At 44.4% G+C, this 23,779-nt stretch overlaps 1 protein-coding gene across 1 annotated transcript in view; it reads right to left on the bottom strand.

Moving 5' to 3' along the window:
• DUSP19 (dual specificity phosphatase 19) overlaps window positions 1-22,767 on the bottom strand; it is a 31,967-nt gene extending 9,200 nt beyond the window's left edge. The window contains exons 1-3 of the mRNA XM_077448140.1: window positions 22,406-22,767; window positions 16,313-16,359; window positions 8,055-8,207 (exon numbers count right to left, since the gene is read on the bottom strand). Of these exons, the coding sequence (XP_077304266.1) occupies window positions 8,055-8,207; window positions 16,313-16,359; window positions 22,406-22,631 (426 nt within the window). The 5' untranslated portion in view covers window positions 22,632-22,767. The remainder of the gene's footprint in view (window positions 1-8,054; window positions 8,208-16,312; window positions 16,360-22,405) is intronic.
• Window positions 22,768-23,779: the final 1,012 nt, after the last annotated feature.

Raw genomic sequence — 23,779 nt, 5'->3', positions numbered from 1 at the left:
CCCAGACCATTTATTGCTAATAGATTCACTAGTATGAATATCATAAGGGCATTTTTGAACCTGCAGACCCCATCAGAGAATATGGGATCGAGAGCTGTGTTATCCTTGGATGCGACTAAAGTTTTTGATAAATGTGTCATTTCAAATGAATAAAATAATAGCGCTAATATTCACAACTAAATGAATAAGCCTAAACAATCACCCTGTGAGAAAAGTGATCAATAATAATAGTGTCCATAAATTCAGACTCAAGTCCGTAAGTAATTAAATAATTGAAACATCCAAGCGATTAGACTCCAAAAGTGAACAGATAATCTTCAAGTGACTAGAAGCAATTTTCCACCACACCATATGTGTTCAATGTCACCGCTCCCTTAAGAAATGCACTCACCAATAGAACATGCCTTGCACTCTCATGCTCGGCAGTATCGCTTAATATCCCCAAGGGTGTCAAATGTTTCCAAAGGTGTTCTTTAAACAATTCGCACTTCACATGTAAAGATAAAAAGTGCTTCCAATAGTGAAGTATAGTAAAACTATTTAAAACAGCACACGAAACTCAATTTTTGCACTTAAATCCTTTTCATCAAACAAAGGCACTTCAACATAAACTTTCCAAAGTGGGGAACTCGCAGTGGTAACGCGATGTAGTGCGGTCTCGGCAGACCCAAAACCTCCTATCCACTCCACTTTTCTCCACTTCAAAAGCACTGCACACTCAATGGCCAGTACATCCCAACGTTAAAAGCTCCTAATAATTGCCGTGTAGCCATGCCCAGACATGTTTCGTCAATACGACTTAATCATCAAAGCTTTTGATAGCCTAGAGTGGGGATATATCTGGCGTGTTTTGGAGGAATTTGGGTTTGGACCTTCTTTTATTGTATGGATAAAAATGTTGTTTAATGACCCAAGTGCTAAAGTTAGAATCAACAATGAATATTTGGGAAAGATTCAACTGAAAAGGGGGACAAGGCAGGGGTGCCCATTGTCGCCTCTGCTCTTTACCCTTGCAATGGAACCATTGGCAAATGCAATAAGGTCAAGCCCCAAGATGAAAGGATTCCAGAAGAGGATAGGGGAGGAAAGAATGGCACTGTATACGGACGATGTTCTTCTTTTCTTGGGGGATACTGGGCAATCCCTTAGAAAGGCAATGAATACAGTAGAGGATTTTGGAAGATTTACGAGTTTAGTGATAAATTGGGAGAAATCAGAACTGTTACCGGTGGACCCTATCAGCAGCCTGATTATATCAGAAATGCCCCAATTAGAGGTAGTAGTAGAAATAATGAAATATCTAGGGATATACCTGATGAGAGATCATAATCAATACATTAGCAATAATATAATACCATTATTGATTAAATTTGACTAAAAGTAACGTTTGGAGCATAACTCTCCAGTGTGAATATGTAAAGCCGCGTACACACGTAGCCGTCTGTCCGACAGACTGTCCGTCAGACTTTCCGAACGGGCTACTTGCCCACACACGGCACTTTTTCAGCCGACTAATACGGCGTACTAGGTCCGCCGTACTATCCGCCCTACTTTTGAAATGAACGGACTCGCCCACACACGCGGAGGAAAGTCCGCTCATTTCGAGCGCGTCTCCAGGTAGGCGGGGCCCGCGAAGGAGACATCGCTGGCCCCGCCGCCTGGTATGGACTTAAAGGGGAACCCCAACGCCGAAAAAAATCGGTGTGGGGGTCCCCCCAAAGTCCACAACAGACCCTTGTCCGAGCACGCTACCCGGCCGGCCAGGAAAGGAGGGGCGAGCGAGCGCCCCCCCCCCCCCCCTGAGCCATACCAGGCCGTGTGCCCTCAACATGGGGGGTGCCTTGGGGAAGGGGGGGCCGCGCGGCCCCCCCACCCCAAAGCACCTTGTCCCCATGTTGATGAGGAAAAGGGCTTCTTCCCGACAACCCTGGCCGTTGGTTGTCGGGGTCTGCGGGCGGGGGCTTATCGGAATCCGGGAGCCCCCTTTAATAAGGGGCCCCCGGATACCGGCCCCCCACCCTATGTGAATGAGTATGGGGTACAATGTACCCTTACCCATTCACCTGTAAAATAAAAGTACAAAAAAAACACAACACACGAGATAAAATAGTTTATTGCACAGCTCCGGGGGTCTTCCGTCTTCGGGGGTCTTCTCGCCGGACTTCTTCCTCGCCGCCGGCCTCTTCTTCTGACTTCGGGGGTCTTGTCCCCCCTTTCGGTTCTTCTGCCGGGCCACCGCGCCTTCTCCTAGCTCTTTTACAGGCGGTGGCCCGGTCTTCTGTCGCCGCCGCCTTCCGTACTTCTGTTCTTCTCTTCTTCTTCAGATGTTGCCTCGCCGAGTCCTCCGCTCACAATGACAGGGACCGGGCACGCGGCGACTTATATAGGGACAAGGGGCGGGGTCTTCGGTGGATGTCACATGGGTTCATGTCACATGGTGACCCCGCCCCCTTACGATGTCACAGTCCCGGAGGATGCTGGGACTGTCGCCATGTGACATGAACCCATGTGACATGAACCCATGTGACATGAACCCATGTGACATGAACCCTTGGACTTTGGGGGGACCCCCACGCCGATTTTTTTCGTCCATACCAGGTGGCGGGGCCGGCGGCATCTCCTTCGCGGGCCCCGCCTACCTGGAGATGCGCTCGAAATGAGCGGACTTTTCTCCGGGCGGGAAAAGTCCATTCATTTCAAAAGTACGGCGGACTGGCACACACACGGCCGGATTGTCCGCCGAAAGGCGAGTCCGCCGGGAAGATTGGAGTGTAACACGGCATTCTAAGTCCGCCGTACTTTCGGGTCAAAAAAGTATGCCGGAGGATACACACGGGGGGATTGTCCGGCGGACTTGAGTTTGCCGGACTTTTCCACCCGCTTGTTTGATCGTGTGTATGTGGCATAAGAAATGTTTTTAAAAAATGTAAAAAAAAAGTCTGATGGTAAGTATTACAATGCTGGAACAAGATAACACACTGGAAAATATTTTGATTGTAATGTTTTTTTTATTGGAGAAAAATGGAAGAATAAATAATTTTACAAAAAATACAGTACCGGAAAGAGCCATGTGTATTCTTACATGAATAATCTGGATATGCTTTGTGTATTTTTCCATATCTGTGCAGTAATCAAGTATGAAAATTCTCCTGTACTCTACCACTGTGCAGGCATTTCCTGTAATAAAGACTGGTAATTGCTGCTCTCTCTCCATATGTAGGGTAATTGGTCTTATGTCTTTCTGCAAGTAGCCTGTAATGGGTAGAACGTAGTAGACTTAATAAGTCCATTCCATGGCCCAGCTCTCTGCACAGGCTTTGTGCAGCACAGTAGGTATGGGCGAATGGTTCGGGCCAAACTTTTTGTTGTTCGGACGTTCGGCGAACAGCTGAACAAATGGGTCATTCAACCATTTGTTCGGCCCCCCGAACCAACTACAATGCATTGTGACGCTAAACCGTGCATTGCAAGCCCTGATTGGCAGAAGCAATGAAAGCTTCAGCCAATTAGGGCACAGAACCAGAGTCAGGAGTCATGATTGGACACAGACATCATGACTTTATCCAATCATGGCTCATTCGAGACATTTTCAGTGTGATTTTGGCGTGGAGAGAGATAGAACAAGGTTCTGTTCAGTGCTTTTATTTAGTTAGTGTGCTAAACTGTGCCATTTTGCTTCATTTGTCAGTGTAGAATATTAGTTTAGTGTTAGTCTGGGGATAGTGTGAGTGTAGTGAGGAGGATTCAGCTTTGCATAGTGTGAAGCTAGAGTAGAGACAGCTCAGATAGTTTCACTGTAGTGTAGTGAGACCGTACATATTATCACAACTACTTTGTGCATCCAGGTGAATTATACTGCATGTATTTGAGGACAAATTTGGCTTTCATTTGGTGGTAAATGGTGATGGATATCTCCTGATATTTTTTTTTTATTATCAAATGAAAACTGGCCCAAAAAAGTAAAAAAAAAAATGTAATTTAGCTGTATATTTCTTATTAGTACCATAACCAAAGGACAAACCCAAAATAAATTCTCCTGCATCTGATGATGTTAGCACAGCCCAGAAACAATAGTATGCATTTTGCTTTTTTTTATCCTAGCTAAAACACACTGATACTAATTTATAAAAAAATAAAAATAAATAAATAAATCCTGTCCAAAATATACTGATACTAACACACTGATACTAATTTATATAAAAAAATAAATTTAAATCCTGTCCAAAATATACTGACCATGACCATGACCTTTGACCCAAACACTAAAACTGGCACTGACATTGATCAAACATTGATCTAGGTTTTTTTATTTATTTTGTATTACTATTTTATTTATTTTTTTACACACTTTTCTTTGTCTCTGCAAGCAGAGAGAAAGATATATTGTATCTCTCAACTCACAGAGAGAGAGAGAGAAACACAGGGGCAGGCTTCACGGTGACTGATCACTGTGAAAGCCAATTAGAGGCTATCACAGCAATCAGGTGACCCTGAACCAAAATTTCCGTGTCCCAATCATTAGTACAGGACCCAGGGCTCTTGGGGAGACCCTGGCCTCTGTGCGATGCGCTCCCAGCACAAAGACAGGTACACAGATATGTGGCTCCATGGAAACAAAGCCCAGTCCAGTGAGGCCACATATCTGTGTACTGTCGGTGTCAAGGGGGGTCACGTTTAGACACTTTTTTGGAGCGGGCACCTGGTTTTGACATGTATCTACTCCTTGATGCGTTCAGATCACCACTGCGCTCCAAGCAGAAGTTAGGCCCTCCCTTCCCCCGCAGCCTTCTGAGACATGTTACAGGTTCCAGAAGGCTACGTGATCTTTCACAAAGTGCAGCGCGGCTCACGGATATGCAGCGGGGAGCTGGCTGTAAAGCTGCAAGCTGTCGCAGCTGGCTTCCCAAAGTAAACATGCCAGCACCTGGACTTAACCACTTGAGACCCGCACTACGTCTATTGACGTCATGGGGTTTCACTGGTTATATCTAAATGATGCCTGAGGCCACAGACATCATTCAGATATTGCCGTTTTCAGCCGGCGATTCCCTACACCATAAGAACGATCATAGCGGCTGTTCCGCCGCTTGATCGTTCTTACGGGCAGCGGGAGGGGACGCCCCCCCTCCCACCGCCCTCCGGTGCTTCTACCGACTCACCGTTTCCATCGGTGAGTCGGTCACAGGATCCGCCGGCCCCAGCAAGTGATCATAGAGATTTCCGGTGGACTAGATTGTCCCCGGAGTCTCTATGATCGTTCGGAGGCCGGGCGCGATGTTATGACGTCACGCCTGGCCTCGGTATTCAAATTAACGGCGCCGATTTGGCTAGGAAGCCATGATCGTTTTTTTTTTTTTTTTAATTCTTCCCAGCCTAGAGGTGAGATATGGGGTCTTATTGACCCCATATTTCACTGTAAATAGGTCCGATCGTGCCATATTCCTATTACAAGGGATGTTTACATTCCTTGTAATAGGAATAAAAGTCATCAATTTTTTTTATTTATTTTTTTAAGTGTAAAACTAAAAAAAATAAAAATAAAATTAACAATAAAAAAAAAAAAAAAAAATTTAAAGAGTCCCTGTCTCCGTGAGCTCGCACACAGAAGCGAACGCATACGTAAGTCCCGCCCACATATGAAAACGGTGTTCAAACCACACATGTGAGGTATCGCCGCGAACGTTAGAGCGAGAGCAATAATTCTAGCCCTAGACCTCCTCTGTAACCTAAAATATGTAACCAGTAAAAAAATTTAAAGCGTCGCCTATGGGGATTTTTAAATACCAAAGTTTGGCACCATTCCACGAGCGCGTGCAATTTTGAAGCGTGACATGTTGGGTATCTATTTACTCGGCGTATCCTCCTCTTTCACATTTTGCAAAAAAATTGGGCTAACTTTACTGTTTTTTTTTTTTTTTAAGCATGAAACTGTTTTTTTTCTGAAAAAAACGCGTTCGAAAAATTGCTGCGCAAATACCGTGTGAGATAAAAAGTTGCAATGACCGCCATTGTATTCTCTAGGGTCTTTGCTAAAAAAACATATATAATGTTTGGGGGTTCTATGCAATTTTCTAGCAAAAAAATTAGGAATTTTACATGTAGGAGAGAAATGTCAGAATTGGCCTGGGTAGACCAAAATATAATTGCCGTGGGTGAGGGCAGCACTGGATCCCTAGACAGGTAAGTGTCCTATTAATAAAAGTCAGCAGCTACAGGATCTGTAGCTGCTGACATTTCATTTTTTTTTTCTAGGGTGAAGAACCACTTTAATCACCCCTGCCATTGTTAAAGCGTTTGCTACCCCAACATTTCATATTCCTGATATGTGTCTGCTGTACCATGTGCTTGTTTGAGAAAGTATCCTGCTCTCTTTGTATTGCTTCCTTTATGTGAAATCCCTGGTGTTCCTGCTAGTCCCCTCGCTTTCATTTAATAACTGACCACACTAAGCAGGATAGCACAGCGTAGTCAGTTCTCTAGCTGTGCTGGGAACTCAGTGTACTCTCCTCCAATGATCAGACTTGTCCTGACACCCTCCCCTGCTGCACAGCCATTCACTGGGAAGCTCAGTGTGCTACTGCTTCTCTTCCCCCAGCTCTTATGCAACTGAGAACAGAGGATGTGATCACTTATAAAAAAGTATTTATAATGTTTTTTTTTATATCTATACAAAAATGGTTTGCCTTTCATTTCTATTTTAAACTGAATGGGGTGTTTTACAAGGTGATCATTTACAATCACTTTAAGTGGTTTGTCTCATCCATGTAAACCTATCCATTCTGCTGGAGAGCTTGAGCTTGTGAATCACACCAGACTTGCTGTCTAGATCACCAGATGAAAAATAAAAGAAAGAAAGCCTAAAAAAGGAAACAAATGCAGCCATCACATCTAAGAACTGGTGGTAAGCTTCCTTATAATAAATGTTTGCTTTTGGGCTTAATGCAGCTTTAACTACTTCCTGCACGCCGTATAGTAAAATGATGGTGGGCGGAATCCCCTCTTGTTCTGGGGCAATGTCATATGACGTTACCCCAATGTCACCGCTCTTGCGTGTCTGCAGCATGGCGATTGCTCCGTGTCCCTAGGATATAGCGTGACCATGATCTTGGTAAAGAGCCGATGACACGGCTCTTTAACTGTGTGATTGGCAGTGTCCAATCACAGTCGATCTAATGTAAACATGGAAGTGCAGTTTTTCGCCTCTCCTCGCCTCATACTGACAGAGCGTGAGGTGAGGAGAGCCGATCAGCCGCACCTCCTCGCAGAAGAGACTGCATAGGTAATCAGGGCACTGATCATCAATGTAGCCCCAGCAGTGCCCATCAGTGACATCAATCAATGCCCAGAGATGCCAGTCAGTTCTGCCTTTCAGTCCCTATCATTGCCCAGAAGTGTCATCTATCAGTGCCACCTATCAGTGTTCATCAGTGCCTCCTCGTCAGTGTCACCTAATCAGTGCCCATCAGTGCCGCCTCATTATCACACATCAGTGAAGGAGAAAAATTACATATTTAAAAAATTTACTGACAAACTAGAAAAAAATATTTTTTTCCAAATTTTTGGTGTTTTTTAAATTTTTTTGCAAAAAATTTAAAACCCAGCGGTGATTAAATATCACCAAAAGAAAGCTCTATAAAATAAAATGAAAAAAATTTGATTTGAGTACAGTGTTGCATGACCGCGCAATTGTCATTCAACATGTGACAGCGCTTAAAGCTGAAAATTGGCCTGGGCAGGAAGGGGGTGAAAGTGCCCAGTATTGAAGTGGTTAAAGATATTCACTTTGCCCATTCAAGATAGAACATCTTTAAAGCTCACCACCCAACCCGCTTATTCTCAGCTACATGACGATGCTTGCATTAGTGTTGCTACAAAAATTGAGGTTTACCTGCACTAGGTTTCTTCATTAAACCTTCATTGTTGCACTGCCTGTCCATAGAGCAATATGTATACTACAGGGTATATGGGTTATCTATACACCCCTGTACCCCATCTCTAAAGTGAAGAATGCTGAAATGTACTCTGGAAAAATAAAGAGTAAGAGAAATTCTTACCTCTTTTTTTGTTTGTTCTATAAAATCAAAGCACTCCGGGAAATAGGAAGTGATGTTCGTCTCAGGGAGATCAAGAATGGAAAGCTTCCTGTAAGTGAATTCATTTGGAAATACATTTTCCACACCATAGGCCACATTCAAAATATGGGTAACCTACACGATGATGAAAAATAATAATGTTAGAAGTAAAAAAAAAAAAAAAAAAAAAAGGAACAACACCAAACTGAGGAAGGATTAGGTATTAATGTTTTTCTGGGGTATAAGTATAAAGCACTAAAACCATTAACACCAAACTGAACTTTCAGTTTAAATCTCTCTACAAAGGTCCATCACACCCCTTGCAGAGTCTGAACAATCAGTGACGAGCATGAGATTTGCTGATTGCAGTGCCACAGGTTGGACTCAGTAAGGGGGCATGTCAGACCTCCACAGAGAGACCACTGCTTCCACACAGAGAGTACCAGCCTTTTTATGTAGCTGCTGGCAGGAAGGAGACTTTTTTATTTATTTAAGATGTAGTGGATTTCCAAGGAAAAGTAAAGTGTTACTAAACCCAGGGCCCTGCATTCAATATATCTGGTCTCCCACAGTACATAGAACATGGAAATGCAGTTATTTTAGGAAATATAAACTGCTAAATACCTTTTTCTCATCAGCAGTTCAAGCAGTCTTGTGACTTCTGTTAGTGTTTGGTTAAAGCTTATGGGAGGAGTTTTCATTCTCCCCGATTGTCCTATGAGGCTGCATGTAGGACCCCTGACCCTTGCCTGGACAGTGCTGATTGGCCCAGTGCACTCTTCCAACAAAAAAATAATAATAAAAAAACTCTCTAGCAATACACACCAAACTGAGCATGTACAGCTTGTCCCCTAGCCTCTGTCGATCAGGAGATGGTTTGGGGACTGTGGAAGAAAGAGGAACAGAGAAGACAGGATCAAAAAGCATTTTTACACAATAGAGGATTAACCCCTTAGGTTCCACAGTGAGTATAACAAGCATGCTTTACTGAATATACAAACTGATTTTACTGTTGTGGGTTTAGTAACACTTTAACTGTAGGACATTGAAAATCTCTTGTTTTGATGTGCCAAAAAAGGAAAATTGTAAACTCACCTTTCCATAATTTTCCTTTCCTGGTGCATCTTCATGGCAGTACACACTGGGTTGTGACTCCATCCCTACAACCTGATAGGACTGGTTAGCTTTAAGTTCTAAAGAGGAACCCACTGCAGCCATCTCCATATCTGTACCCTCAATGGGTGGGAATCTGTATGCTGTCCCTGAAGATGCACCAGGAAAGAAAAATTATGGAAAGGTGCGTATACAAGTTTCCGTTTTCCTGTCGCATCATGGCAGCACACACTGACGTCTTCTCCCGCCCGCTCCTCCTCTTGTCCTCTGGTATGATTGGATGCCTGATAAGCGTCCAATCACAGCACCTGTCATTTCAGGCAATCAGGTGACAGGTAACCCGGCAACCTGATTGGCTGAGAGGTGGTTCAATGTTAGCAAAGCAAATTCCTTCGCTTTGCTAACATACTCATAACATATGAGTAAGAAGCGAATGCACAGCGTTGCGCCCGCTTTTCAAATTTTTGGGAGCCTATTAGAGCCTATAGCTCTAATCAGGCACTTCCAAAAAACACCTCCGCCAGTGTAATTCAGATGCCCCGCGCCCGAACATAGATCGGGGCACCTGAATAGGGGGTGTCAGCAATGACCATAGATAGATTCATGCAATGCATGAATCTATCTATGATGATTAGAGCGGGGTAGGAGAGGGGGGGTGGCGCTCCTGCGTCCTTTATGGATGCACCGCCACTGGTTATTAGTAGTATTTTTTCTGGCTTGTAGCAAAGTAGCTTCCACCTTATGAAAACATCCTTGCCTTAGAAGCCTATCCCTCTCAATTTCCATGCCATCAGGTGTAGTTTCTCTGTCACTGGGTGTAGAAATTGGTCCTGTGAGAGCACCCCCAGCGTTACTGGATGAGGCAATGGATCCGCTATGCTTAATTATAGAAGGGTCTTCTTGGCGAGAAAGGTATTACTGCTATCACCATGGATGTTGATCTTCTGAGTTTGGACAAAAATCTTGCGATTAGAGGTGCTGGGGGAAAGGGATACCTCAGCTGGAAATTCCAAGGCTGTGTAGGCAGTCTAGCCCCCTATCCATCCAGTCCTGAAAAGGTGAGGGGGAAAAAAAAAAAAAAAGGAGAATGCTGCGGTGGGTTCCTCTTTAGAATGTATAGCTAACCAGTCCTATCAGCTTGTGGGGGCAGAGTCACAACACAGTGTGTGCTGCCATGATGGGACAGGAAATTTATTTAGCTGATTCAAACTGCAAATTCAATTGCGCGCTAAATCTACTGACAATTAGTATTATCTTTAGTTGAGACACATTACGTGTTGTGTGACTCAAGAGACAATGACTGGTATTTTCCTTGGTATAAGAACGTGTGGAATTCAGAAAGTAAACAGGCTGAACAAAATGAGGACTACAGAATTTAGAGAGAGGTTTGCTTCTTCCTGGAGTGCACCTCAAAGGAAACCCAGGCCTCCTTCTCAAAATGCCGCATTGTCTGACCCGGGAACAAGTATGCAGCCAGTGAAGTCAGTGAGCCAGTGATTTAGAAAGTTTTTAAGCGCAAAACATAGGATGGCAGCCAGGCGACATGTATCTGTTCTAAATCAATACAAAAGTCATTAACCACCACATTGTAATATACTGTATATATGTTGTTGAAGAGGAAGTAAACCCTGATGGGCTTTACTTCCTCTTTTGCTCCAAGCAAGGCCTGCAAATGAAAAGCATAAAGGGCTAGTATTGCATCGCATACTAGCCCATTATATGACACTTACCTGCAAACAAAGCCCACGTTGTCCCCTGAACAGGCCGCATCCATCTTCGCCCCTCTTCCTTCCGTGGCCACGGACTCCGGCCCTGTGACTGGCCAGAGTCACGTGACGTCACTCCCGTGCAGGACCCGTCAGTCATGGCACATGCTGGGGGAAGAAACGGCATGGTGGTCCGTTTCTTCACAGCGAATGCGCCGATGAAATAGGCGCACTACAAGTGAAAAATCTCCTAAATGGCACATGTTTAGGAGATATTTCCACTACCTATAGGTAAGCCTTATTCTAGGCTTACTTATAAGTAAAAGTCAACAAAAAGCGTTTACAACCACTTTAAAGTGAAGAGGAAAAAAAATGCTAACACCAACTGCTCCTTCATAATATTGCCTATTTGGCCTATTGCCTGGCTGTCATGTTAATCCAATGGGAGGCAGGCAGTTGCACACCAATGATTTTATATGTAGCACTCTCCTAGGTAGGTGTTAGAAGAGAGTATAGTTTTTGGGTCTTTCTGCTTACCAGGATGATTGCCAGGTAAATTTAGAGTGCTCTCTGCCTACCAGGGAGCAGGATCTATTGATAGGGTCTGCTAAAGGTGCTTAGGTGCAGCTCAGCTTGTCTGAATGTTTCACACTGGTCCAATAGGGAGGCATACTGGATAGTGGGAGGAAAAATGACAAGTGAGAGCACAGGTATTGTTACAGCCCTGGCTATTGGCAGTGGAAAATGCCTTGTTGCTTGCTGGATGACTGTAGAAATATAGAGGGCACATGTGCTCTGGGTCTTCAGCTGGAAAATGGGGTCCCAGAGAAAGGGAGCGGCTGCTCCTCCTCTGTAAAAATTGCTATGCGGCCTTAGGTAGTCGACCTAAGGGTCTGAAAGTCAGAGAGAAGCTGAACCCAGAGATCCTTCAGAGCTGACTGGAAGGGGGACACCAGGAGAGATCTGATTCTGCCTACAACGAGTACAGATCTGTGTCATGGGGCCTGTCCTGTGAAGGCCACCCCCTTCAGCTATGAGTCAGTGGACAGGTGTCAGTCAAGGGGATACTAGAAGGTGTCCTAAAGATAAAGTAGTTAGATAAAGTAGTTGCAGCAAGTCAGCTGCTAGAGAGAGCAAGAAGACTTAATTCTTCCATACAAGTGGCAGTATGGTTGCTTCCACAAGTAATCTGGTGAGGCCAAATGAGAGTGGTCCCTATCTCATGTGAATAGTTCAGTTGGAGTATCCCGCTATTCCCTTCTACCATCCAAGTTCCACAATATAAAAAAAACAAATACCCTGGACTATTTATTGAATAACGGCAAACGGGAGTAAGGAAGAATATGTGAAAAACCTCTAGCAACTGTCTGTAGGTAATCAAAGAGAGGCCTAAGCCCACACGGTACACGTACACACGGTCGGAGAATCTGTCGGAATGAGTCTTATCGGACCGTGTCGTCAGATAATCCGACTGTGTGTGGTATGCATCGGACTGATTCCATCCGAATCTCCGTCCGACCCAATTTTCCAACATGTTGGAAATATTTCCCGACCAACTGGGCCGGACGGACCTAATCCGATCATGTGTAGAGCATTTTGATCGGACCAAGTGCCACGCATGCTTAGATCAAATTCCTACATCAAAGCTATTGGCTACTAGCCTGAATGTAGTCCCATCGTAACGAAATTACGTCATCACGTTCTGAAAGATCGGATTTTTCGCCAACTTGGCCCGACCGTGTGTATGCAACAGTTTCGGACACAATCCGTCGGACTAAAACCTACGGGCAAAATCTGACGGATTTGGTTGGCAAAATCTCCGACCGTGTGTACGTGGGCTTAGAAGTCAACAGACAGCAAGCCCTATGGGGACAGTGCTACACATATTACATCCAACTTTAAGAAAGCAGGACAAAACACACTGCGGCCCTACCTAATATTGCTCCTCTCTAATGTTACCCCAATACAGGATTGCTTTTTGTAATGAAGGGTTTTTACTTTCCCTGGACTTGGGCTTAAGGCTGGGTTCACATTGCAGCATGCTCTGGCTCACAGCAGGAGTCTGGTGCGTTCCTATTCACCATTTCAGATCCAATTTCAGGCTGAATTTTTGGCTGAGTTCGGACCTGAAATGGACCAGAAGACACACAAGATTGTGCAATTTACACCGGAGCCGCTGCTGAGATGTGTGAACTGGCTCCATAGAGTCACACACAATTCACAGCTGCACGAGTCACAATCTCCTGCCATGCAAATTGGATGCAGAGAAATCTGCATCCAATTCGCAACAGTGTGGACCCAGCCTTAAAGCTGAACTCCAGCCTTACTTTCAGTCTTCCACACTTTTACTCGCATGCGTTAGATGCTGCAACAAGTTATATAAAGCCCAAGAAGATATCCAGCGTCATCTGGCCTTCTGCAGCCTTACTGTTCCTGACCTGCCTCTTTTCATTCATTGGATTTCAGTTGTTTCAATCATGGAAGCTCAACATCACATATGGGTATTATTTAGGGTGGCCTGTAAAAGGAATTTCGATATTTGCATAACTCATCCCAAGAGCCAGCCCACTGTTTGCATCAAAGCCATTTAAAGCCGATCATAAATGGTGCAAATTTCTTTCCTGCAACCAAAGGTTGCTGCTTCTTTTAAGGCTGCTATACACACACTGAAAATCAGCCAAATTTCTGTCTGTGTGTACTGGTTGTTAAATCGGCTTCGGTTGAAAGGTCCTGCTGGAAAACCATCAGCTCTTGCAGTCAATCATGGTTGCAACACTGATATGTATATTCTGAAAGGGGGGGGTCCTCACTGTCAAAATACAATATTGCAGTGCGGAAATCCCTGAATCCATATCACTTTGTGTGAATGCGGGGATCCATCCGTTTTTTTCGTCCAAACTGCTGGTTAAACGTAAAAAAAAAAAACTGTCCCCATACATGTCCAGATTTACTACCCAGTCACAGGATACGGGTGAGGAGGGAATCTGTTATTGAAAGTGAAACAGCAGCAGATAAAAAAATTAGGTCTCTTGCTGTGCCAGACAGGACTGTAATGTGTGGCATAGCAAATCTCAGGATTGTATGGACAGAAATACAAATCCTTTGGCAGGTAAAATAGCTCACATAAAAAAGGTTATAACATATACTGTATATACTGGGTGGCTCGTACAGGCATCATAACGTACCTGTACATTCGCTTTCTTCTGGGTCCGCTTGCGCATGTGCATGCGCACCTGAAAATCCAAGCTGTCATTCTCTGCAGCAATCAGTGGGTCCCGGCCATTGATTTATGCCCAGGACCTGCTGATCAGCTGAGGAATGACAGAAGACAGCCCTATGTTGGTAAACTCTACAGATAGCAGCGATGTGCCATTTTTTTTTCTCCCTGCAAAGCAGGTATTAAAACCGGCACATTGCTTAGTAAAAACAGCATATAACACACACAGTAAGCATTGTTAGGCACACAGTTAATCCCTTGATTGACCCTAAATGTTAACCCCTTACCTTCCGTCATTAGTACAGTGAATATTATTTTCACTGATCACTATATTAGTATCACTGTTGATGTCAGTGTCAGTCAGTTCCCCCCAGGATCAGTTTGTTTTAGATTGCCCACCTCACTATCACAGCCCAACTATAAGTCACTGATCACTGCTATTACTAGTATAAAAATTCTAAATGTTAGTGGTCTCCAAACTGTGGCCCAAGGGCTCGATGCGGTTCTTTGCTTGCCTTTATCTGGCCCTTGGGACACTTTTTCTCCCACTGGCACCAACAAAGGGGCATAATTCCTGTTACTCACACCAACGATGGGGCACTATTCCTCCCACTGACACCAACGATGAGGCACTATTCCTCCCACTGACACCAACAATGAGGCACTATTCCTCCCACTGACACCCATTATAGTGCACTATTCTTCCCCCTAATGCCAAAGCTGCATAGTTTACTCCCACTGACGCCAGGATAATTTCTACTTCCACAGTCGTCCCCCCCCCCCCCCCCCCCCAAAGTCTGAAGGACAGTAAACTGGCCCTTTGTTTAGCAAGTTTGGAGACCCCTGGTATATACACCATAATTTGAAGACATTATAACTTTCACGCAAACCAATCAATATACACTTATTGGGATTCTTTTTACTAAAGACATGTAGAAGAATGCATTTTGGCCAAAATTTATGAATAAAATTAAGTTTTAGATTTATTTCTTTTCTGGATATGTTTTATGGCAGAAAGTAAAAAATATTGGGTTTGTTTTTCAAAATTGTCGGTCTTTTTTAGTTTACATCGCAAAAAAAACAAAAAAAATAATTTTTTTTTAAAAAAAGATCTATTTGTTTAAATTTTTTTTATATAAAATGTAATTTGGGTACAGTGTTGCATATCCGCATAATTACAAGTTAAAGTAGCGCAGTGCTGAATAGCAAAAAATGGCCTGGTCATAAAGTGGTTAACAATTTTGGTAATGTTACATGGATTCATACACTGTAATACATACTGTATATTATAACTACAATAAATGGTATGAAATAATAAAAGGAATCCTTTTAGTTTGTGCATACTAATTGAAAACATCTAATGTATTCATGGAGAATATTTAATTTTCATTACATTCAGCTTTATGTTTTAGGACCGGTTCATACTGGAACTTGTTTGTTTGCATTGCGCATGTTACTGTGTGGTCCCTTGCATTCTGATTTTGACAGCTCATTCTTTTGAATGGGCTGCCAAACGCACAGAACCGAGCAAAAAGTAGGTCAAGCATTACTGTGGCAACATGTGGTTTGGTGGATGCGAGATGCATTTAGGATGCCCTTAACAATTAACGGCATCCACGAGTCGTTTGCAAGGCCAGCGCGCTCACGTGCGGTGCAGGAAATATGCGCGGAACGCACCTTTTCTGCACCACGTTGCGGTGTGAACGGGCTCTTAGGCTGCTTTCACACTGGGGCGGTATTCAGGCGTTACAGCGCTAAAAATAGCGCCTGTGTAGCGCCTGAAAAAAACCGGCCCCTTTCCCTCCAGTGTGAAAGCCGGAGGGCTTTCACACTGGAGCGATGCGCTGGCAGGATGGTGAAAAAAGTCCTGCTAGCCGCATCTTTGGAGCGGTGAAGGAGCGGTGTATTCACCGCTCCTACCCATTGAAATCAATGGGACACCGCGGCAATACCGCCGGCAAAGCGCCACTGCAGCGGCGCTTTGCGGGCGGGTTTAACCCTTTTTCGGCCGCTAGCGGGGGTTAAAACCACCCCGCTAGCGCCCGCAGACCGCCGCTAAAACGACGGTAAAGCGCCGCTAAAAATAGCGGCGCTTTACCGCCGACGCCACTCCCGCCCCAGTGTGAAAGCAGCCTTAGAGTTTCTCTTTTTTCCCAAAGCATCTAAATTACATTTGTTATAGCACTTAAAAAGCTCATTGTTACCTTATACTTTTTTAGTACATCCAGGTCCTGTGCAATATCTTGTGAGCCTAAAATAAAATGACATAAAATGCATAAGAAAGCTTAAGTTATAAAAAGGTAATTTAATTAAATTTGCTGTTCATTCTCTATATATGTTAATTTAAAGTAAACATTTTACTGTAGCTACTATTACAGTTGGCCCACTTTATCTTCCAACAGCATTGCCAACAGTATTGGCAACAGAACCAACACTGTCATATAAGGTAACACATTGTGCAGAACTACTGACATATGAAACCCTCATCAATAAGTAAAGACTAGAAAACTGACATCACAATTCCTACCTAGGCAAATGGAACATAGTTATTCTTGAATCACTGATCACTAATTCAGAAATTTTAGAAATTACATCATACAAATTTTAAGGCATAAGACAAAACTCACCCACCTTGGGACTAAGTCATCCGAACAATGCTCTTATAATGTAGCACCCTCTAGTTAGGTAGGGGCTAGAGTGAGATATTTCTGGAAGAAGAGTAGGAAAATTTAGGCAGGCCTAGCTAGGTGACTAGGCCTGTTTGTTTTCATTCTGGGCTGATAGTGGGTCAGGGTAGCAGCTGGTGATCCACAAGCAGCATCACTGGGACCTCCCTCTTCTTGCTAGAGTCTGTTAGAAAGATCTGGAGGGAGGAGAGGTGCCACTGTCTGGGGTATCTTGGGGAGCCCTGACCAATCCCCAATCTAGATTGGCAGGGGGCGGGCCTCTTCAAATATCTAGGGTCAGCTCAGCTGGGGAGGAGTTGTCAGGTGGAAGAGCTGGAGTTAGAGTGTGGAGGCTGTCAGGGCTCACAGGGAGCTCCCCAGTCGGGGGGGGGGGGACACTGGGCTGGGCTCAGGTACATCCAGGAGAAGGGACGAGATCCTAGAAGGAGAGGCACATGAGAGAGCAAGGAAAGGACAGCGGGAGAGAACACTTCTAAGAGTCTCCAGGGAGGGCAACTGGTCACAGCCAGGAGGGCTGGTGAGTAAGCACAGTCGGGAGGACTAGGGAGGACTGTGAGAGAACTGGGAGATTGCAGTTTGAGATGGGTGCAGAACCAGAAGAGAGGACTGTTGGAAGAGCAGTGGAAAGAGGTCTTTGCAGCAGGGCTGGCTGGCAGGACCTGAGGGGCGTTATCGGGGAATGGTAGCTGAATAGGAGGTCAGCTAGCACCTGAACTATTTTACACCACCGGAGCCCGAGGTCCCTGCCCGCATAAGGCAGTTCACTGAGGCCTGACTGGAGTAGTGTCAGGCCTAACCATTTGGTGCAAGCTAGTCTAGAGGAGTAATGGTCTGCAGCATGGGAAGTGCTGGAGGAGTGAAGGAAAGGAGGTCTTTAGCAAGTGTTTGTGCTAAAGAGAAGACTGGACCGTATATACTGAAGTGTATATAAAAGTCCAAGCAAGTTGTTTTGAATCATTCTGGGCATCCCACAACTATGCTTTACCCATCCAAGTTCAATCCCCTCAATAAAAATAAAGATGATGGACTGTTCTAGGTCTCAAAGGCAGACAGATCACTTCTCAGCCTCTGTGGTGAACCCATGAGTCTAAAGAAACTGCTTCTGCCAGCAATGAGAGAACAAAGGCTGTGTGTGATACAGAAAGCTAGAAGAGCAGCACCTGGATAGGATGTCTATGTGTTCTATCCCTCCCTCCATCCTTCTTTCCATCCATCAATCCCTCCTTCCATCCACCCCCCCCCCCTTTACTCCATGCATCCCTCCCTTCCTCCATCACTCTATCCCTCCTTCAATCCATCCATCCCTCTCTCTAGCCAACCATCCCTCCCTCCCTCTATCTAACCATCCATCCAACCATCCCTCCCCCTATCCATCCCTCCCTCCCTCCTGTCATCCCTCCTTCATCCATTCCACCAACCATCCCTCCCTCCATTTATCCCTTCAACCATCCCTCCTTCCATCCCTCCCTTCAATCATCCCTCCCTCCATCTCTTGTTCCATCCAAACATCCATCCCTCTCTCCAACTGTCCCTTGCTCCATCTATCCCTCCCCCTATCTATCCATTCCTCCCTCCATCCAACCATCCCTTTATCCAGGCCAGGGCTCTTGCACACAGGTGGTTGAGCCCATTCAGTGTAATTGCAGCTTAGGTGCAGTGTACAGCCCGTTCACTGACATGAATAGTTGTACGCTACTGTATTACTCTATACAGTGGTCATAAACATGAGTATAGCAGCGTACACCTATTCATATCAGTGACGGACTGTACATTGCACCTGGGCTGCAATTACACCAAATGGTCTCAGCCACCCGTGTGCAAGAGCCCTGAATCTCAATAAAAGTAATTTGAACATTCTCTCTGTACTATCTCTCTCTTCTCATGTTAGTGTAAATTATATCCATTATTGAGTTTGGTGGTCAGTACCATCACCAAATGGAATTTTTTCAAGAGAATCAGCTAATTCGCAACTCCTCATTCTATGTAGTGCATGCCTGAATGCTACAATCTGTACACAGTACACTCCTGAACCCTGCACTGTGTACATAGCGTGCTCCTGAACTCTGTATGTAGCACACTCCTAATCTCTGCACTGTGTGCGTGTCAGGGCTGGGCTCAGTCCTTCCTTCTCTGAGCTGGTCACTCAGCTGTTGGCGAATTGCCAGCTCCTATCTCTCCATAGTGACTCACCTGTTGATGATATCCTGCTCGTCAGTCCTGCCTACTTAAGCCGTCCAGCCCAGATCATCTCTGCCTTCGCTGGTCAACATCAGAGACCATATCCTGTGTTCCTGTTAAAGACATGCTTGGCTGACATTCCTTCTGGCTCCAGATCCTACTTTCTGTTCCACTACGCTGAGTCATGGTTTCTGACAGTATGCAGTGCACTCCTGATCTCTACACGGTCTATGTAGCACACTCCTGATCTCTGCACGGTCTACGTAGCGCACTTCTGATCTCTGCGTGGTGTACGTAGTGCATTCCTGATCTCTGGACCATATACGTAGTGCACTATTGAACCCTGCACTCTGTATATAGCGCACCCTTGAACTCTGCACTCTTATTGTTGTGCGTGCCTGTACATAGGACACCCCTGAACTCTGCCAATCGAGCACACCTGAAAAGGTATTTAGCAGTTTATGTGGTATTTACAAAAATTAATGCATTTCCATATTCTGTAGGAGACCAGATATAGCGAATGCAGGGTTCTGGGTTTAGTAACAGTTTAAAGCTAGTGGGTCAGCATAGGTCAGCCAACTAGCATTGGCAGAAGATCTAAAAAATAGCATAATTTGTTATTCCTTCACGACCCTTTAACCTCAGATATTTGGCCATCCAAGGTGCCAGGTATGAGAGCTCCAGACAAAGGATGACCACCCATCTCATGTTGGGGACACTAAAAATTATGTTATGTATGTAGCGCTGGCTCCTGACGAGCATGCACTATATGTTTTTTGAAAATTAATATTTCTGAAACCACAGTTGGGTTTTAGGGCTAATTTTACTAAATGATTATTTCAGTGCTGGTCCAGCTGGGTTGCACTGGGTTCTCCTTGGCCGCAGGTGTTGCTGTCACCGCTGGCAAGTGGTAGAACGCAGTTTAGCTGGGTGTATTGAATGCCACGTTTACTCGGAACCAGCCCAGTGGGAGTGTTCTCCTGCTGTGCACTCTGGGAGGTGGTATTTAAGGTGCTGACATCACATGTTATGGGGTTCCATGCCAGAGGATTTTATGTCTGTTTGGTTCTGGTCCTCCTGACCAGCCCCCATGGCCCTCCTGGCCTGGGGTGCAGTTCCATGCATTTCCAAGTCTCGGGGCTGGATAGCCCGAGGTGAAGCAACTGCAGGGACAGGCCTGAATGGATGTCAAGGCCTGGTGATTCAAGGGTGGTCCGGTGCCGTCTCACCTAAGGAGAGGCCCAGCAACTGGAGAAGCATCCAGGGGAGGACTCTTCAGGAGAAGGCTATGTACAAGGCTGGCTTCTCTGAAGGAGCCTGAGGCTCAGTTGAAGGACACTTCATATATTCACACTCATACGGTATCGCCAGACCGGCTGAGAGATACTGGTACCGTATCATAGCTCTATAAATTTGTCTATGTCCCTCAGTTATGCTCAAGTCTGTGGCAGATACTTTTTCTCAAGTATTCTACACTCAAGTCTGTGGCAGAGACATTTTCTCAAGTATTCTACACTCAAGTCTGTGGCAGAGACATTTTCTCAAGTATTTTACGCTCAAGTCTGTGGCAGAGACTTTACTTAACACCCTACCGGCTGCTAGGCCTAGTGAAAGGAAGTCTATCCGGGGGTCGTAAAAATCCCGCTGTGAAATGGTTATTCTCTGGATTCCTTATATAAAGACTTTCCATTGTTGACAGTCCAAACTACCTGAACTTCCTCCTAACCCTATATCATAACCTGAGAGATCTTGTTCCTATTTCAAATAAATATCCCAAAAGAAGATCCAGTGTCAGTTTCTGCATTTCTTTGGGCCATCTACCACGGGAAACCCTAGACAGAGACGAGGTCAAGAAGGTAACAGTAAGCCCAATAAAACCAGCAGCTCCTTCGGGGGTCAGTGCTACATGTATATACCCAACAAATAGGCCATCAAACAAACTGCTCCTTCCAACATGCATAGCTCCCAATTGTCCCCGATTTAGAGGTTTGGAAGTTCCTCTGTACCTCTTTTTTCCTCATTTGCCCCTAAGTTTGGTCTGATCTATATACTGTACTTTGACATGTGTTAAGACGCACTTTATGTGTTTTTGAATTAGAAATTTGGAGTAGATAGGATTAACAACTGTTGACCAAGGCTTGTTCATACCTTTTTGCCAACGCTTCAAACGCATTTGTGTTTTGATGCATTTCCATTGACTTTCATGCCAACACGCAGAAAAATAGACGTGATAGTTTTTCAAAGCACAATACAACCATGAGATAGAAACAGATGTTTTTTTCTTTTTTCTTTTGTTGTTTTTTTTTTGTGCAAATGTTGTACAAATGCATTTTAGTGTGTTAAAACACAACAGTGTAAAAGAGCCCTCAAGCATGAAAGGTCAGTCCACTTACGTCTGATGGTAGCTGCTACACAGCTAAACTACTAGACAGAAGGTAGAGAGTTAAAATAGTGACTATAAGCATCATAGGGTGCACTTACACTGGCAGTTTTAACTGTGTCTTGGTTCACCCCTTTGTCTGGTTTGTTATGTGGTGTATGCCCAGAAAGGCTGCTATTAGAAACCATGGGGCCCCATACAGACAACCTGGTATGGGGCTCCGTACAGACAACCTGACACAATGCCCCATACAGCCAATGCTTCAGTTATGAATGAACACAGTGAGTGATCGGTATCGGCCACTTTGGGGGGGCAATTACTAGAACCGGTCCCTTTTTTGTCTCTCTCTGCAGCAGCTGAATGCCAACAGGAAGGAAAGGAGAAGAGGCTGCTTTAGAGAGCGATACATTGAATTGGTTCCAGTAATTACCCCCTTCCGTACCGATCACCCTCCCTGCCCACACCCTGCTGCATGGGCCCCGACCACTTGTGGTCCAATACGTTTACCTTCAGTGTTAGCGCAAACCAAACATAGATCACCAAGCATGGAAGTAGGGATCACTGTAGTATGGTTGGCAGAGGTGATCATATAAGTGTGCCCAGAAACACTTGCTTATAGCCCCATGTGAGTGCAGACCTGCGAGGCAGTTGGGTCAATCCTACTAACTCACGGTTCAGTATAAGCGCACCCTTATGTTCCTTAGGGACTCCTATGGTGAGATCTTTGCACTTGAGTTCCCAGGTCCGCACACCTGTTGTGGCTAATATTAGGAGGGTCACATTCTTACTCTTACTTCTTATATTAGCATGTGAACATCCTCAGAGGCAAGAGGCACTGAAACATGCAAAAGTGGGTAGGAACAGAGCCAGATATTACGGCAGAAACATCTGAAAAATAAGAAGTCAGCAGTAAAAACCCATTACACTGGGTTCCACTTTGATTTAATATCACTTTTGGGTGGATTCATCCTTTAAAAATTACAATTGTTTACTTTTAAGTTTCTGATACATAAAAAAAAACTATAATCAAATGTACACGATTTCGCACTTACCCAACAATAGCCAGGGCTTGATGACCCCCACCTGCAAGTCCATGCTAAGGTCCTGCACATATCCACAGGCTGGTCCACCATGCTGCTCTGGGTCATCCACAACATGTACCAGGGAATCTTTCCATGTCTCTATGATTCTCTTTCCTGATAATGTTGTAACGCGAGTGCATTGTTTCTTGAGCCTGTTTTTAGAGAATCCTTTAATCTCATCACCCAGTGAGTGCATCACATGAGCATTCGCTCTACAATGTGCAGCCAGAGACGTGTAGTGACAGCAGACAATGCACTCAGATACCAAGCTCACATCTGATCCCTTCCTAGACCTGGGTGTTCATTCAAGTCTTCCTGCATGACATAACAGAAACCTTCTCATTGGGTATTCTCTTCACAGCCCTCATTGGCTGCTTTTCACAAGGCACAGAGCGAAAGCTGGAACTGCAGATCTGGTTCCTTGAGTGCATACCATCTGTGTGACATGCTGTTCTACTGAGATCATGCAACTTTTTGACAGTTTTGTTTTTCCATGAAAAACAATGTGTCTACAGAAATGTGATTCTTTACCAATACATATCTCTTCGTGCACAACACAGAACCCATGAAACCTGAACTAGAGGAAGAGATCAAAGATTATTACTATGGGAAAAATAGCATGGAGTGTTTCTTACAGCACAACAATATGGATAAAATACAAAATACTCACAAGAAAATTCATTTTTTTTGCAAGTGTTTTGTGTTTCTGAAATATGTCATATGTGCTTGCACAAGGGAACACCAATGCAACACAGCATCACGTTTACCCGAATACAAGCATGTACAATCATTCACTGCTTTGGCCGGTGGTACATGCCACCTGTGGCTCCCCAGGTGTGGAAAACCGCCATGATTTTTATGCTAGAGATCACCATCTGTGAGTATGTGCCCTTATTGGTAAGAAACTTACCTCCCAAGAGATTAAGACCATTTAAAATAAACACAGTTACAAACAAAACCGCTTCAGGCTGTTTTTATTTTATTGAATAAATATTTTTTTGTTGTATTTTTTTTAAACATATATATTTTTTCTCTTTTTTTCTTTAACCACTTGCTTACTGGGCACTTAAACCCCCCTCCTGCCCAGACCAATTTTCAGCTTTCAGCGCTGATGCACTTTGAATGACAATTGCGCGGTCATACAACCCCGTACCCAAATTAAATTTTTATAATTTTTTTCCCACAAATAGAACTTTCTTTTGGTGGTATTTAATTACAGCTGGGAGTTTTATTTTTTGCTAAACAAACAAAAAAAGATGCAAAAAAAAAAAAAACTGATAGGCTGCACTGATAGGCACAGTTAAGGCGGCACTAATAGCCACAGATAAGGTCTCACCGATAGGC

This window comes from Lithobates pipiens, unplaced genomic scaffold (genome assembly GCF_037356315.1).
Source record: "Lithobates pipiens isolate NorthernLeopardFrog02 unplaced genomic scaffold, aLitPip1_a1.2 Scaffold_22, whole genome shotgun sequence".
Lineage (NCBI taxonomy): Eukaryota > Metazoa > Chordata > Amphibia > Anura > Ranidae > Lithobates > Lithobates pipiens.
Note: the sequence above shows the minus strand (reverse complement) of the source record. Positions and strands in the feature narration are given on the sequence as shown.